At 38.8% G+C, this 16,930-nt stretch overlaps 1 protein-coding gene across 1 annotated transcript; it reads left to right on the top strand.

Moving 5' to 3' along the window:
* The first annotated feature begins 8,654 nt into the window (after positions 1-8,654).
* Positions 8,655-14,654, top strand: LOC105172206 (protein argonaute 4A). The gene is made up of 23 exons (XM_011093573.3): positions 8,655-8,929; positions 9,741-9,987; positions 10,066-10,271; positions 10,367-10,591; positions 10,666-10,802; positions 10,883-10,980; positions 11,061-11,158; positions 11,284-11,449; positions 11,531-11,647; positions 11,731-11,838; positions 11,974-12,036; positions 12,106-12,219; positions 12,345-12,510; positions 12,603-12,715; positions 12,792-12,929; positions 13,018-13,148; positions 13,228-13,293; positions 13,382-13,445; positions 13,519-13,630; positions 13,718-13,791; positions 13,880-13,974; positions 14,095-14,126; positions 14,286-14,654. The coding sequence occupies exons 2-23, from the start codon at positions 9,757-9,759 to the stop codon at positions 14,459-14,461; spliced, it is 2,730 nt and encodes a 909-aa protein (XP_011091875.1). The 5' UTR covers positions 8,655-8,929; positions 9,741-9,756; the 3' UTR covers positions 14,462-14,654.
* The last annotated feature ends 2,276 nt before the right edge of the window (positions 14,655-16,930 follow it).

The raw sequence follows: 16,930 nt of genomic DNA, 5'->3' as shown, positions 1-16,930 counted from the left end.
TGGGAGGTCTCTCCTCATGCTGAAATCGTCTCGAATTCCGCTCCCTCCATATGTGGTAAACGAACGATCCTAGTAAGGCACGGTATGGTATATTGATGATACGCTTTCCTCGCCACTTCCTTGTTGTCAACTTAATATCTCTTGCCCAATCTCTATTGGGCCACTAGAATCGAACAATGCGCCGAACAGAGCTAAGACACCATCTACTAAACCTGCACTGGAAGAAAAGGTGGTTATTTGACTCCACCATATCTTCATTATAGAGAACGCAACTCCCAAGATGAGATAACAAAGGCTTATCCGTCATGACTAGCTTGCCCAAGATAGCAAGCCATAGTATGAACATATCTGTAGGAATCTTCAAAAATCCTGAAAGTAGCGCAGTCCATTCTACTTTCGGTCCAGCGTAGTAAAGATCTGAGAAAGCTCGTGGGTGGTGGGAATTCCAGTTGAAAACTTCCACTAAATATAATCGTCACCCCCGTAGATCTGGGGGAGCATTCCATATGCGTGATCAAGGGTCAATTCCATTGCCCCTCATGTACAACCGAACTCAACATGGTAGAGTCATGTAGGCCTAGAGTATCAGGCCCTCCCGAAAATCTATGAATAAGGGGACCGAGGTGGTGCAACGAATCCTTGCATAGATAAAAGCGCCTCCCATCTCCAACTCGATAATCCACTACCGATCACACCCAAGTCCGCAACCGCAATAACTTTTTCCACCCCCATGGCCCCTGGTGCTTCAGGATAGTCCAAATCGAGGTGTCCCGTAAGCACCCTTGAAGTAGCCAGTCCACCCAAATAGAAGTCCGGTCATATCGGATGACTTCACATTGTTTTTTACACATAAGTGTGCGATTGAGAATACCAATGTCGCGAAGCCCAAGACCATCCTCTTCCTTTGGCTTATAGACCTCCGTCAAGCTACCTTGGGTAGCCGCTATTTCAAGTACCTTTCCATAAGAAAGACCGCAACCGTTTTTCAATATCTTTAATAACCCCTTTCCGTAATATGAATGCCGACGCCCAATAGATACTCAAAGACATAAGGGAAGATTTAATAATTTGTAGTCTCCCCGCATACGATAATGTCAGACCCTCCCAACCATTAATATGTGCATCAATTTTAGTCAATAATGGTTCACAGTCGGAGATGGAGAGTCTAGAAGAAATCAAAGGGAACCCCAGATACCTCATCGGGAGTTGACCCTCCTGGAATCCCAAAATCGCTAACAGCTGCTCTTTCATATTCTGGGCAGATCTCGAAATAATGAGGTGCCTCTTATCTACATTGAGTCGGAGCCCGAATCACATAGCGAACCGATCTAGCCCTTCTTTCAGGAACCTAACTGAATCGGTGTTAGCCCGGCAAAACAACAGCAGGTCATCAACAAACCTCAATAGGAAGACTCCGGCTGCCTCACATTTCCAATGGAATGTGAAATTCATATCCTACTCGATCAGTTGCAAAAACCCCATATGCAATACCTCCATCACTAGCACGAAGAGATATGGTGAGATGGGATCGCCTTGTCTCAGTTCTCTTGCACCGGCAAAGAAGCCATGTGGTTTACCATTCATCCCAACTGAAAAAGAGGTTGATGTGACACATGCCTCAATCCACTTATTAAACATATATGGGAACCCCAAATAACTGTAGCATAGATAATAGGAAGTCCCACTCCACCGTATCATACGGCTTCCGAATATCTACCTTCAATGCACATCTAGGTGGCAGCCGGGCCTGATTGTAACCATAGAAGAGCTCCTATGCTAATAAAATATTGTCCCCTATCTCCGCCTAGGGACAAATGCAGCCTGACAGGGGTTAATAATCTTGCCCAAAACCACACTCAATTTTTGGACAATGAGTTTTGCAATAATCTTATAAAGTACATTGTAACATGAGATTGGTCGGAAATCAACAAAAGACATAGGGGAGTGTACCTTGGATATAAGTGCCAATATCATACTATTGATTTGCTTGAGAATTCTCCCCGTAGCAAAAAAATCTAATGCTACTTTCGTTACTTCCTCACCCACTACTGGCCAGGTGGCTTTGTAGAAGCCTGATGAATACCCATTCGGACCCGGTGCTTTATCCTCAGTAATATCAAATACGACATTCTTGACATCCTCTCCTGAGAACGGTTCAGTAAGAGAAGCAGCCTCCTCAACCGTCAAAATATGCCTTGCCCATGGTCTAAGATACCGAAAATCAATCATCTACTGACGCCTCTCTCCTCCTTGCAAAGATTGATAGTAGGAGACAAATTCATGTATAACCTCATCAGGTGTCGTGTGTAGGGTTCCCTAGGCATCATCCCGCAAGATCCTTCTTGTAGCCTGTCTCTGAGCCATTTTCCAAAAAAACACTCGAGAGCACTAGTCACCACCCTTCATCTATTGCATCTTTGCCCGCTACTGTAACATAATCTGCTCAAGTTTCGTAGCTTTAGCAAGTACCACCTGGCACCAATGTTCCAAAGAAAAGAAGAGCTCGTCCTATCTGTTGGCACTAACCAAAGTTTGTGCCATCTCTAGAAACCCCTTAGCCAGTTCAACATTATGTGGTAACCCCCTTTTTTCCTCCTTTGCTCCCGAAATATAGGCTTAAGCGCTTTGAGTTTCCGTGTAACAGAAACATAGGGGTACCAACGATCGCATGCTGCCAAATATTCTGCACTGTAAGGATAAAATCCGGTGAGCGAGTAAGGTAATTCTCAAAGCGAAACATACCTCCAACCTGTTGCTGCCTATCCCCGTGTATCACCATAAGGGAGTGGTCCGACGTGCGGGGACTGACTCAAGAGTAGAAGGCCATTGGAAATCGAGCCGTCTAGGTATCATTGGTAAGCATCAGATCTAGCCTTTTCCAAAGGTTGTGGGGACTCGTGCTCTTGTTGTACCATGTATACCATTCCCCTGCATGGGTAATGATAGTAGGTCAACACTCTGAATGCACCTATTGAACTTGTCCACATCAAGCCTTATGTCTCCTGAAGTGCCACAAACCTCACTCATGTCCCTGACTGCGTTGAAGTCTCCTCCAACCAGCCACAAGATATCAACACACTGCAAAGCCAGGGTTTCTAGAGAACCCCATAATTTCCTCTTGTCTGATATCTCAGTCGCACCATACACAACAGTTATAGCAACAGATTCATGTAGTGCTCTAATGGTTATATGACAATGAATAAACTGGGATCCCACCTCAACAATATCCACATCAATAAAATTATCATCCCAAGCAATCCAAATACGGTTACCAACCAACACAGAATCCACATATCATTTCCAATTAGGCAACAAAAATGACTGAATACCAGAAAATTTGGTTAAACGTACACGTGTCTCTAGGAAACCAATAAAGTGTAACCTGAACTCAGCCACGATATCTTTAATTGTTAGTTGAGGGTCTCGTTTGTTCAGGCCACGAACATTCCATAATGCCATATTCAACATGGGTCCCCAACAGCGGAGCTGCATGGCTTAGGATCCCGTGAAGAACCTTCTGTATCATCAGTTAATTGTAAAGCATCAAACGAATTATAAATGATAAGCTCTTTATCCCTTTCCTCCCCACTTGGCCCCACATCTGACGTAGATGTATCTCGAACCACTGTATGGTCCACCCTCCTATGACCTTGTGGTGCCTCCTTGCCTCTTTTAGGTACCACCTCCTCACCTCGTTTAAGCACCTCCTATGCTCTCGGTGCCCCCACTTTAGGAACGTATACCCTATTGTTGTGTTTGGCAACAATGCGTTCCATATGTTTTTCACCCTCCTCTTGCCTCGGTGCATCAACAATCTGAGTTGCAGTATTCAGCGACTTCCTCCCCTTCTCAAGGGTCGGTGGTGGTGGGGGAGGATAGTTTTTGGCACATATACAACAACCGGTGGCTTAGTCGATTTTTGGTGTTTGGTCTGGGGACAATCCTTCGTTGTGTAGCCTAACGTCATACAGGATGTGCATTTTGGAGGAAGCCATTCGTACTCAACATTTACTTTACACGGTGTCTCCCTGCCATCCTCATCCGGCGTCATGACAATAATATATTTTGTCAACTTCTGGGCTACATCAATCATCACGCATACATGAGCAAAGTCCAGTCTCGTGCATGCTCTCATTATCGCATTCGGGTTAAAGGGCTTACCTACTTCACTGGCCACAGTGCTCAATCCTTCCATTGTCCAGAATTTCATCAGAAGGTGTCGATGTTTAATCCAGACGGGCACTTACTTATGCTGTAGTTTTCTCATGGCCATACCCGGTTCCCACTTTTGAAGAACAATTGGCTGCCTTTGGAACAGCCAAGGACCCCCTTCAATCACCTCTTCCATATCAATGACAATTCTAAATTGGAAGAAAAAGAAGTCGTTAATTGTCGTAGTGACCTCGCGTAGAGCTGGCCAAACTGAATGAGCATATTCCTTTAAGTGATGATAATATGGTTGTTTTCCCAAAAAATAGCCAACAACCGTAGATCTCCATAGTTTAGACCCATCTCGCACAATATCTAATGAAGGACGGACCACCATTTCCCCATTCTGAATCGTTGAGGCAATGAAAGATAACGTTTTTCAGGATGAATTATGAAAAGCATGGGCAATTTTATCATCATCGATCGTGTTCGGGCTAGCATGGAACTGACTATTTCCAACAAATAATCCTGTAGGAATAGGACTGGGTTGCCTAGGATAGGAGATGCAATTTTCCACCTCATTACTGACATCACAGATGACTTCTGCAGCCAAGTCATGCATGACGTCAGCAGCTCCGCCTAGGTCAGCCACTACGTCATCAACCTCCATTGCCATGTCACTGTTTTCTGGCTGCACATCAGCCTTCTGTACCACCGGCAGCACATCAGACGTCGCCGTAGCTTTGCTGTCCATCGTCGGAATCACCCCAAAAACCGGTAGTAATTGAAACGCCAGCGAAGAAACCGAACTAGCACCCTCCTTCGAAACAGCGCGCTGCTCCCTCTCCTCCATCTGTTTTCCGATCAAAGGGTTTCGATGCGCCGAGAGAAGACAACACCAAGCTTTTCGAAGGCCTAGCGACGACGACGCAACCCCTGAACGCTGCAAACCACCACGACCGTATTTTGCTTCCCATCGAAATTTAAGGTCGTTTAGGGCTGCCATGGATGCCTCATCTCCATCCAATACTCTGTTTGCAAGTCTCAAAAATTCCTTTATATTGAAATCGGCCAGTGAACAAACTCCAGGGCGTCCACCATTAATGTTGGATGAAGGTGCGCCGTCACCAAACCCTAATTTCGATTTCTCAGTAACAGTCATCAAGCTTCTTCCTTTCGCCATGGTAGAGTCTTTCCCATCCCCTACGACTGTTGTGCAGCCCTCAGTGGTCGGAAAAGAATCGTCGTTCGTCAGATTTTTTGTTCGAGTCCGTTAGTCTTCCTCAGCCGCATTTTTTGCAAAAAACCCTAGTTGTTGTGACGTTTCAACTTACTTCGTTCCCAGGGCCAAAATTGCGTCTTTTCTCATGAGTAATTCATCTCCGACCTCTATAATCATTGGATCATCTTTCCGAACGTCATATTGGTAGATTTAGCCGGAGACGTTTCAGCTTCCATATGCGCCGTTTCGGATTCCGCCTGAAACCCTCGCTGCTCGCCTAAATAATAGCCACTACAGTCTATTCTGCGCCGCCAGCCATCACCATCGACCTCCCCTTGCCGGCCGGAGCCCCCTCCTCATCACCGGTCGTTGATTTGGTAGCTAGGGCTTGTTTGTGTGTGTTTTGTGGTGTGCAAGTGTGTGTGAGAGAAGAGAGAGAATTTTGAGTGTCCATCTTTACCTCTAACTTGTAGTTCAATATAATTTTTCATGTATCATAAAAATAATTTTATTCCATTACTAATTGTTCCTTTCTGATTCCCAATCATGTGAATGGAATCAATTAAGGAATGATCATTCTATTGCCTTATATTTCTTGTATATTGGAGAATCATAAGAATCTATTCAAATATGATTCCTTTTTCTTCCTTATTCCATTATAAGCAAATATTAACGTATTTGAATTTTAATATTGTTCGTTAGGAAACACAAAATTTAATGTAAATGAAAAAATTATTGTTTATTTTTAAAAAATTTAATAGAACTATTTATAAAATTAATTTTGAAATAATTATTTTATACTTAATTAATTTGCACTAATTATTTTGTGGGTATTGTAAATTTATAGGGATAATTACACTTCCCTTCTCTGAAGTTTGGTGTAGTTACACGTAAATCCCTTGTGGTTTGAAAAATTATATCTAATACCCCTAAGGTTTGCTTCCGTCTAATAAATAAGTCTATCAATTAGTCAAAATTCATCAAATTTGCTGATATTAACAAAAAATCATGAAAAAAAATTATATCAACCCCTTATTGACTTATTACAGGTCAAATAAATCTATTTGATAACCAAATTACTCTTATATGTTTTCACGCATTAATGCATATGAGGAGATATATCTTCACCGTTATAATGGTAGTTTAGTCCGAAAAATCAATTTTCATTCAATTTTTTTGTTAACATTAATAAATTCAATGAGTTTTAACTAACGAGAAACTTAATTGTTAGACAAAAATAAATTTCAGGAGTGTTAGAGATAATTTCTCAAACGATAGGACATCTACTTGTAATTATATCAAATTTCAGAGGAAGGGAGTATAATTATCCCAAATTTATAATTAGAGCATTAAAAGTAAACAGTACATATAGAAGCTCGAGAAATTAATGAATAACTCAAACCTGAACTCTTATGGAGACGGTTGGACTCCCAATAAATCTTACATCACTGCAATGTATAATTACGTTAACTGTTACATGACTTCTTATTACTGCACATAATTAATTAATAAATATTATATTTAATACCAATTAAATGCACATTATTAATTCATGCTATTACGGCTTATAATTATGGAAAACGAGGTACCAAAGGCTATATTAATTAAAATATTTTTACAACCAATGCTAAGAAAATAAAACCAATTCTTTACTATATTATAAATCATTACAACTTAAAAATTAATACAACATATTACAGTAAAAATAAAAGTAATATTTTCAAAACTTAAATTTCAACTATGATTAATTAAAGTTCTTTATAATTTTACTTATGATCAAAATATTTACAATAGTTTTTAACTGTAGCTAATATTTTGACCTTTTTTGTCAAAATGATGACTAGCAATCATTGCTCAATGTGGTTAATTAGTATTTGTCACGATAATTTTTGCACTTCTAATTATGATAATTAACCACATAAGAAAAATTCATGTATTTTGCAACGCAACATTAAAAGATTTTTTTAAATTATTATTAATTAAAATAAATCAATTACAATCATTGATGTTGAATGTCAATATTTAACAAAAACCATTAAAACAATCATACTTCGATTAATAATATCGAATAAACTAAATCTAACAACACTATACTATTATAGTAGGAACAACACCTATTATGCAGTAGAACAACATCTCACACATAACGTGGAATTGTCCTAAGATTATTTGTTGACGGCATAGGAGATTCGTCTATTTCGATCCACAATCACTGATGTCGAATGTCAATATCTAACAAAAACTATTATAACAATCATACTTCGATTAATAATATCGAATAAACTAAATCTAACTAACACTATATTATTACAGTAGAAACAACACCCATTATGCAGCAGAACAACATCCCACACATAATGTGGGGTTCTCCTAAGATGCTGGAGATTCGTCTATTCCGATCCACAATCATTGATGTCCAATGCCAATATCTGGCAAAAACTATTATTACAATCATACTTCGATTAATAATATCGAATAAACTAAATCTAACAACACTATACTATTACAGTAGAAACAACACCTATTATGCAGCATAACAACATCCCACACATAATGTGGGGTTCTCCTAAGATTATTTGTTGACAACATTGAAGATTCGTCTATTCCGATCCACAATCATTGATGTCGAATGTCAATATCTAACAAAAATTATTATAACAATCATACTTTGATTAATAATATCGAATAAACTAAATCTAACTAACACTATACTATTATAGTATAAACAACACCTATTATGTAGCAAAACAACATCCCACACATAACGTGGGATTCTCCTAAAATTATTTGTTGACAGCATTGGAGATTCGTCTATTTCGATCCTTATTTGTAATAGTCAATGCTGTATATATGACATGTATCGTACTGTATTTATTTTTGAATAATAATAAATCCAAGATTAAATTACATAGTACGATTTTTTAAATTTTAATGTCCATACACATTATCCGCAATTAGATTATAATATACAATCCAGATTCACGAACATATTATATTAACTGTGTCTATTATTATTCATTATCGTCGTAGTTTGAATAATCCGACTGTAATTATTAGAATTCTTAAATTAAAAACATACCTTTTTGGGCAAAATATTTCCATTATTGGATCAAAAATATATAATCTCAATAAAATCTTCCTCAACTTTTATTTATTTATTTTTTTGTGATCAACTGAGTATTATACCCTGCAAAATACAAGCACTAAAAAGCGAAAATAGGTAAAAAGGGCAACGGCAGACGACTTGCATTCTCATTCTCAATGTAGGAAGAGAAGAGACGGTATTACATCACAGCATGTTTTTCTCTCTCCCTCTCTAGTCTTAGGAGTTCTATACAAGGCAGCTTACCTTAAACCCATAATATATAAACCACCCACCCAACCTCCCTCCCTCCCTCCCTCCCCCCCTCCCTCCCTCCCCAAGCAGAAAGAAACACACACACAACACGCACTCAAAACTCCTCTGTCTGCCGCTTGCTGTTTCCAGGAGTCTCGGCTTCATTCCTACGCAGGGACTCAACTCTACTGAGTTATTCTTGTTCCTTTCTTGAAGAAAAGGTTGTGTTTTTTCTAGTTTCTTTGGCTTCTGCATCACATGGAAAAAGGAAGGATTTTTTTTTTTTTTTTAAAATTTTCATGTTCTGGGGTGGGGAAGATCTTGTTTCGTCTTTAAGTTGTTTTCTGTGCTTTAAATTCTTGGTTTGATTTCTATGTTTGAGTTTTTTGGCATTTGATATGATTTCTTGGTTTTCGTTCTATTGTTTCTCTTAGTTTTTTAATTTCTTTTATTCCTATGATGTGTTTCTGTTGTATTTAAGGTTCATTGACTTCCCATATGTAGCATGCAGATGTTAACGTCAGTTACCTTTTCTTTCTTTTATTTTTCTTCTTGTTTTGTTTTATGGGGTGTACGAGTTTGTGTGTTCTTGAAAGGAAATAGAAAAAGAAATGTGTAAAACATTATGCAACTTGTTTAAAACAAGTGATTTTTATGGAATCTGCGTAATGATTTGCATGTATATCTATGAATCTATCACGTCTCTGTTTAAGACTTACATTTTCAAGATTCATGTTTGAGAATATTTATTGGTCACCTGCCATATATATGTAGATATAGATCTCCTTTGCTTCTGTGTTGAGATGGTTTAATGCAAAACTTCTTGAACAACAAGAATGGTAACTTCATAGGCTGGTTTCGTTCAACTTTGGTGCTTAATTTATGTTGTTGGCTGTTAGCATTCATGTATGATCAATACTTTGTGTCATCTGTGTTGTAAACCACCTTATGTATGTCCGCTTTTGAATTTTTCCTGTGTCTGATGGTCTGTTTTGGCTTGGATTCGGCTAACGTGTGTTATTTATGTCTCAGCTGGTAGCAGACTAATATGAATTCTTCAAAGAGGGGGGACAAATCAGAAATGCCACCGCCACCTCCACCTCCACTTCCACCTCCACCTGCAATACCACCAAATTTTGTGCCTGAGAAAGCAGTTGTTATTAAACGTGTTCCAATGGCCAAGCGTGGATTTGCTTCCAGAGGACAATCTATCTCACTCTTAACAAATCACTTCAAAGTTGCTCTTTCCAGGACCGATGGCCACTTTTACCACTATAGTGTATACGCCTTGATCTATTCATTGATTTTTGGGAATTCCATGGATATTTACTTAAAATTCTGATCTTTTGTTGTGTAGGTTTCTATTAAATATGAAGATGATAGCCCTGCTGATGCAAAAGGCATCGGAAGAAAGGTACTTGACAAGGTACATGACACCTATGCTTCTGAGCTTGCTGGTAAGAGATTCGCATATGATGGTGAGAAGAGCTTGTTTACTGTTGGTCCCCTGCCACAAAACAAGCTTGAATTCACAGTGGTCTTGGAGGAGATCTCATCAAACAGGTACGTGATGATTGTTTATGTAGTTTCTTTTAACTGAATACAGATCCTTTGTCCAAGTTTTTAGGCTAAGTTTATGTAACTTTATATAATTACAGGAAGATTTGGAGTGGAAGCCATGGAGCTGATGGTAGCCCAGATGAAAGTGATCGGAAAAGATCATGCAGACAGCGTCATTCCAGAACGTACAAAGTCTCAATAAACTATGCTGCCAAAATTCCAATGCAAGCCATTGCTCATGCGCTTCGCGGACAAGATTCCGAGCATTTCCAAGAAGCTGTGAGAGTGCTCGACATCATATTAAGACAACATGCTGCTGAACAGTAAGTATTTGGGCTACTTTTTTGTTTCTCTGCTGAATGATTCTGGTTCTCTTAACACTGTCTTTTCCTTGTAGGGGTTGTCTTCTAGTGCGCCAGTCATTTTTTCATAATGAACCAAGAAACTTCATTGATTTAGGGGGTGGTGTTGTTGGTTGCCGGGGCTTTCACTCGAGTTTTAGGGCCACACAGGGGGGCCTTTCCTTGAATATGGGTGAGTTTTCTGTATCATTTCTGCATACGAACTTCTATTAGTGAGAAGCTCAAGGCACTAATGTTGCATGACTTGCACAGATGTTTCAACCACAATGATTGTTAAGCCAGGCCCAGTTATTGATTTCCTTCTCATGAATCAGAAAGTTGATAATCCTGCTCAGATTGACTGGACTAAGGTAATAAATAGTTTCTCCATCTTCTGGCCATTGTGTGTCGATAGATGTTGTTGCTAAACTTCTTGCTTACTGAAAAACAGGCCAAAAGGATGTTGAAGAATCTCAGGATCAAGGCTGTAAATTCTAATATGGAATACAAAATTAGTGGTTTGAGCGACCGGATATGCAGGGAGCAAAAGTGAGCTCTAGCTATTATTATTGTTCTTATGTTTTTTTCTTAGTACCTAAGATAACAACAATGTTAAGTATTTCGATTTTTAATCACTAATATTACATGTTTTCTTACACTTTTCTTTGTTGAAGGTTCTTCTTGAAAATAAGAAAAGAAGGAACTAGTGAAGCACAAGAAGTAGAAATAACAGTCTATGACTACTTTCTTCACCACCGCAATATCCGCTTGAGGCACTCCGCAGACTTTCCATGCATCAATGTTGGGAAGCCAAAGCGTCCCACTTATATTCCTGTTGAGGTTTGAACTCTACAAATTAAGGCTTAACTTGAAAAATTTTGGGATCTTATTATGATTGTGGTTCTTTTTTTCCTTTTATAGCTGTGCTCATTGGTTTCCTTGCAACGTTATACCAAAGCCTTGTCCAATCTTCAAAGAGCTTCACTTGTAGAAAAATCTCGACAAAAGCCCACAGAGAGGATGAATGCCTTGAAAAAAGTGATGCTTTATCAGATTTTTTTTAGCGACTGTTCTGTTGTTTCATGTTTGGAGTTCTCTATAATTGCTGAGCTGCAATGCAGGCATTCACTAGCAGTAACTATGCTGCTGATCCTCTTCTTGGATCTTCTGGAATTTCTATTAGCAGTGAGTTCACTCGTATTCAAGGTCGTGTTTTGGCACCCCCCAAGGTAATCACTATCTACATTCATATTATTGATCTTCTTATGCCTTCTATTTTTCTTGTTCAAGCATGTTACCTGTGTGAAGCACTATATATGCAAGAGTTCGCATCTTTTCTTACTAGTCGACTCGTTCTATCACAGTTGAGAGTTGGCAACGAGGAGGACTTTGTCCCTCGTAATGGAAGGTGGAACTTCAACAATAAGGTATAATTCTTTAAATGTTGCATGAAATTCTGCTGTAGTAGCTCTGGCTCTGAAGTTATGCTTTTGCAGAGGCTGGTTGAGCCTATAAAGCTCGAAAGGTGGGCTGTTGTGAACTTCTCCGCTCGATGTGATATAAGAAACTTGTGCAGGGACCTGGCTAGATGCGGGCAAATGAAAGGAATAGTGAGTAGCTTTACCCATTAATGAAGCTCAAGTGAAGCTGTATGCTTACCGCTTCCTTCTAACTTGACTATTCTGTTGTAGTCTATAAAACCATCTTTCATTCTAATATGACTATTCTGTTGTAGTCTATCAAACCACCTTTCCAAATGTTTGAAGAGGAACCACAGTTCAGACGCAGTCCCGCTCCTACAAGGGTGGATGAGATGATTGCAACAATCAAGTCAGGACTTCCAGGGGAGCCTCAGTTTCTTCTCTGCATTCTGCCAGAGAGGAAAAACTCTGATATTTATGGTAGTGACTTGATGTACTTTTATTTGGTTAAGCATTTCTCCATTATCTGCATTCAACATAACCAGAAGCATTTCCTTTGAATCTTACTCAAGGCCCATGGAAGAGGAAAAATCTCTCCGATCTCGGGATAGTTACTCAGTGCATTGCTCCTACACGCATCAACGATCAGTACCTGACAAACGTGCTCTTGAAGATCAACGCCAAGGCAAGATGTAGTAGTTTTACTTGTGCAATTTACATTTTTGCAATTTTTATGCTGATTATCTCTTTTCCTCCAACAGCTTGGCGGTATTAATTCATTGTTAACTATTGAGCATACTTCTTCGATACCGCTGGTTTCCAGCGTCCCCACCCTTATTGTCGGAATGGATGTCTCCCACGGCTCTCCTGGTCGCTCAGATGCTCCGTCTATTGCTGCGGTACTATATAAATATTTACTACACGACTCTACACAATCATCACGCATGAATCTTATACACATCTGATGCTATTTTCTTGACTCATTAGGTGGTCAGTTCAAGACAGTGGCCTTTGATTTCTCGATACCGGGCTGCAGTCCGTACGCAGTCTCCAAAATCGGAGATGATAGATTCCCTCTTCAAGAAAGTGTCGGATACTGAGGATCATGGCATTTTCAGGTGATCACGACTCTCAATTCCATCTCCCAGTTATGCAAGATTTCACTAATATCCTCTCTTGATCTTTTCTGATTGCCAGGGAGGCATTGCAGGACTTCTATAAAAGTTCCAAGCAAAGGAAACCAGATCAAATAATTATTTTCAGGTGTACTAATCAGCAACTATCTCTGTATTTATTTTGTGTTCTCCTTGTCTTTTATGTTCGTCAATCATTCTTCCTATGTGTTTTGTAGGGACGGTGTGAGTGAGTCACAGTTCAGTCAAGTGCTAAATGTTGAGCTAGAGCAGATTATGGAGGTCTGTTTCCACCTCTGACGGACTGAAGTTCTCTTACCCTTCTTGAAATCTAAGTGTTCCTGTTATAATTCAGGCTTGCAAGCTTCTGGATGAAAGCTGGCATCCCAAGTTCATGTTGGTGGTGGCACAAAAGAACCATCACACAAAGTTTTTCCAGGCAAACTCCGATGATAATGTTCCACCAGGTCTCTCTCTCTCTCTCTCATCACTTTCTAATGGCAGGAGATTGCTTTCATCTGACCCCCGATCTCTCTATACTGTTTTGTCCTCAGGGACTGTGATTGACAATGGGATTTGTCACCCAAGAAGCAATGACTTCTACATGTGTGCTCATGCTGGCATGATTGTGAGTTTCTATTAATCTGTTTGTCCCTTGGAAAAGCGAATTCACTAAACTCTAGACGACAGATTAGTAACTGACTGATGTACTATAGGGAACAACACGACCAACTCACTACCATGTTCTTTACGATGAGCTTGATTTCTCTCCCGATAATCTGCAAGAACTTGTGCACTCTCTATCTTATGTGTAAGAGCATAGTTAACTTCATCATACTTTTGAGTATTCAAAAAGTCGTTGCTACGACATTTGCTTTTGTTTTAACTTCATCTGGCCACTTAGTAACTAACGGTAATCTCAACTCTACAGGTATCAAAGAAGCACTACAGCTATCTCCGTAGGTAATGAAACTATCATCACCCTTATTTGGTGTTGTATTTATTGCATTTTACGTCATGTGAAATGATAAATGAGCAAAAACAATCACCGTCTCTATCCATTATTGGCCTAACAATTTCGAACTCTGAGCTTATGGTTTAATCTTGTTTCGATTTCTGTAGTTGCTCCTATTTGTTACGCGCACTTGGCTGCTGCTCAAATGGCTCAGTTCATCAAGTTTGAAGAAGCATCGGACCGATCATCGAGCCACAGCGGGACAGCCGCGGGTGGTGGAGTTTCAGTGCAGGAGCTTCCCAGGTTGCATGATAGGATCAGCAGTTCTATGTTCTTCTGTTAAGGAATTTTAGGGGCAGCAATCAGCACATCCTCTTCAGTCGATCCTCTTTTCTTGATCACTCGTGATGGTGTACTCTACTTAATTTTCTCATCTTTACGAGAAACTTTGTCAATTTTGCCTTCTTGATGGGCTGTGAGACTAACTTTAAATGAATTCTGGAATTAGGGCTGATTATATCTTTCTTTTTGGGTTAGTTACACTTAAAACTCCTTTTGAAAATATGAAATTACTCTCAAAAGTTTCAAAATTATACTTACAATTCCTTTAAAAATTTATTGTTTCGGTAAATATAAATTTTATTAAGTAAAGGGGGTACATAAGTACAGTATAAAAAGCATCAACTAGGTGGATTCTTCGATAGGCCAAGAAATCCGCCATAATAAAGTGCGCATGTACTAACAACATAAGAAAGTTGAATACTAAGAATCCTCTATCGCACATCTTCAAGAATAAGTGTACCCAAAGTTTGTGAATCACGATGGCTCCCTTCAAAACGTCGAATATTGCGTTCATGCCATATGTGATAAACCAAGGAATCGAGTAAGGCATGATAGGACACAGATATCACGTGTTTGCCCCTCCATCTGCTAGCACCCCATAACACGTCAGTAGGCCATGGCCGGTTCGGCCAAGGGAAGTGAAGTGTGAGTCGTATCAACCGCAGAAAACTTCTCGAATAGGGACAGTGAAAGAATAGGTGGTTGTGATTTTCCACTGCACCATCCGTACAAAGAACACAGAAGCCATCAAAGTTCACATAGCTCGAATCCTCAGCTTTAGATGTCACGGCTGACTTACCTAATAAGAGAAGAAACACGACTCAATGTCCGAATCGCTAGTCACTATGTCCTAACTCCTAAAAAATATGTGGCAAGGATAGCTAATCAGTTTATATATTTGTATATATATACACATTCACAGTGAATCAAATTTCATGTAACACCACCAACTAACAGATATTCGCCATATAATTACAACAGGTGTAAGAAATAACACATGCCAAACATCATATATCAATCCACAATATATTCCGATGTTTTCGTTTATTTTCTCATGGCCCTACTTATCCCAGTTGGAGTGCATCACTCAATGGTATTTGCCGACTATCATGATCTCAATCACTATCTTTTTTTTTTTTTTTTTTCTAATATCACACAACATACAACTTGTATGATATCCAATCATTAGTAATCACAAAGCCCACTGCTCGCATGATATGTCATATCATCAATAATATCACAAAACACACAACTTGTATGATATCACATCATCATTATTGATCAATTACAACACAGCTCGTCATTCATTATATTATTATAAGCCATTGTCGTATGTCCTCAAGTTAGGTAAGCCATCTTTTTATTTCAATTCACAACACCATCTTTAACTTCATTCAATTTCATTCAACAATAAATCCCCCATCAATAACTTTCTCATTTGATTTCATTCAACAATCAATTATAGGATCACACAGTCATTCATTTGACTTTCGTACAATAAAACCGCAAATAAGTACGTAATAACAATTTCATAAGTCAATAACATAATCCAAATAAATGACCAGTAATAACAGTCAGGTATACTAATAATAAGTATATATATATCACTACCAAGACATGCGAATTTGTAATGACTTTTTTGGACACGACTTTTCCCACAAGTTTGTAGTGGATAAGGTTTGATGACGTCATGTTGTAGCCTATAAAAATTTCATTGTTTTGTAACTGCTTAAACAGTTACAGAAGCCGTTACAAGGTATTGATATTCGTAATGCCATTACAAAAAAACAACTGTTACAATTAGTAATGTCGTTCGAAATTATTTTTGATATTAGGGATGGCCAGCTTTTCTTATAGTGTAACTCGTTCCAACAGATGTATGTAAAGCGGGTCCAAATGTTTAAATGTAACAGACTGTTACAAAAACCGATTATAAAATTCAGCCGTTACTAGTGTCCTATGATTTTTGGGATGACCGTTTAAATTTGTAATGTTTATGAAAAAAAAGTAGAACCGTCAAAAAGGCCGAGTAAAAAAATTGGGTAAATATATATGTAAAACGACTGTTATAAAGACCATGCCAATATGGATGGCTTTTTTCTCCATGTGTATTACAAAGGCCGTTCCAATGCAGGTATTATAACGGCTGTATTTTTCACTCCAATGGCCGTCACAAAAGCCGGTGCAAAATAGCTTATATCTATATGTGTCGCAAGTTGTTTTCATTTCATTTTTATTTTGTTCTAGAATTGATTAATAACTACACACAATCTCAATATCTCTCTGATTTTCGTGCATATACACTTGATCAAGTAGAATTGCTTAATTTTTTGACCTACCACTGCTGATCTCTTGAGTTGGTTGACCAGGTAACGATGAATTTAACCATTTTTTGTTAATTAAATTTTAGTTTAATTATTGTAGTTTTCTTTTTTTTTTTTGATCTTATATGTTATGTATTCTTAGTGTA

Source organism: Sesamum indicum, linkage group LG10 (genome assembly GCF_026168435.1).
Source record: "Sesamum indicum cultivar Baizhima isolate 11 linkage group LG10, ASM2616843v1, whole genome shotgun sequence".
NCBI lineage: Eukaryota > Viridiplantae > Streptophyta > Magnoliopsida > Lamiales > Pedaliaceae > Sesamum > Sesamum indicum.
Note: the sequence above shows the minus strand (reverse complement) of the source record. Positions and strands in the feature narration are given on the sequence as shown.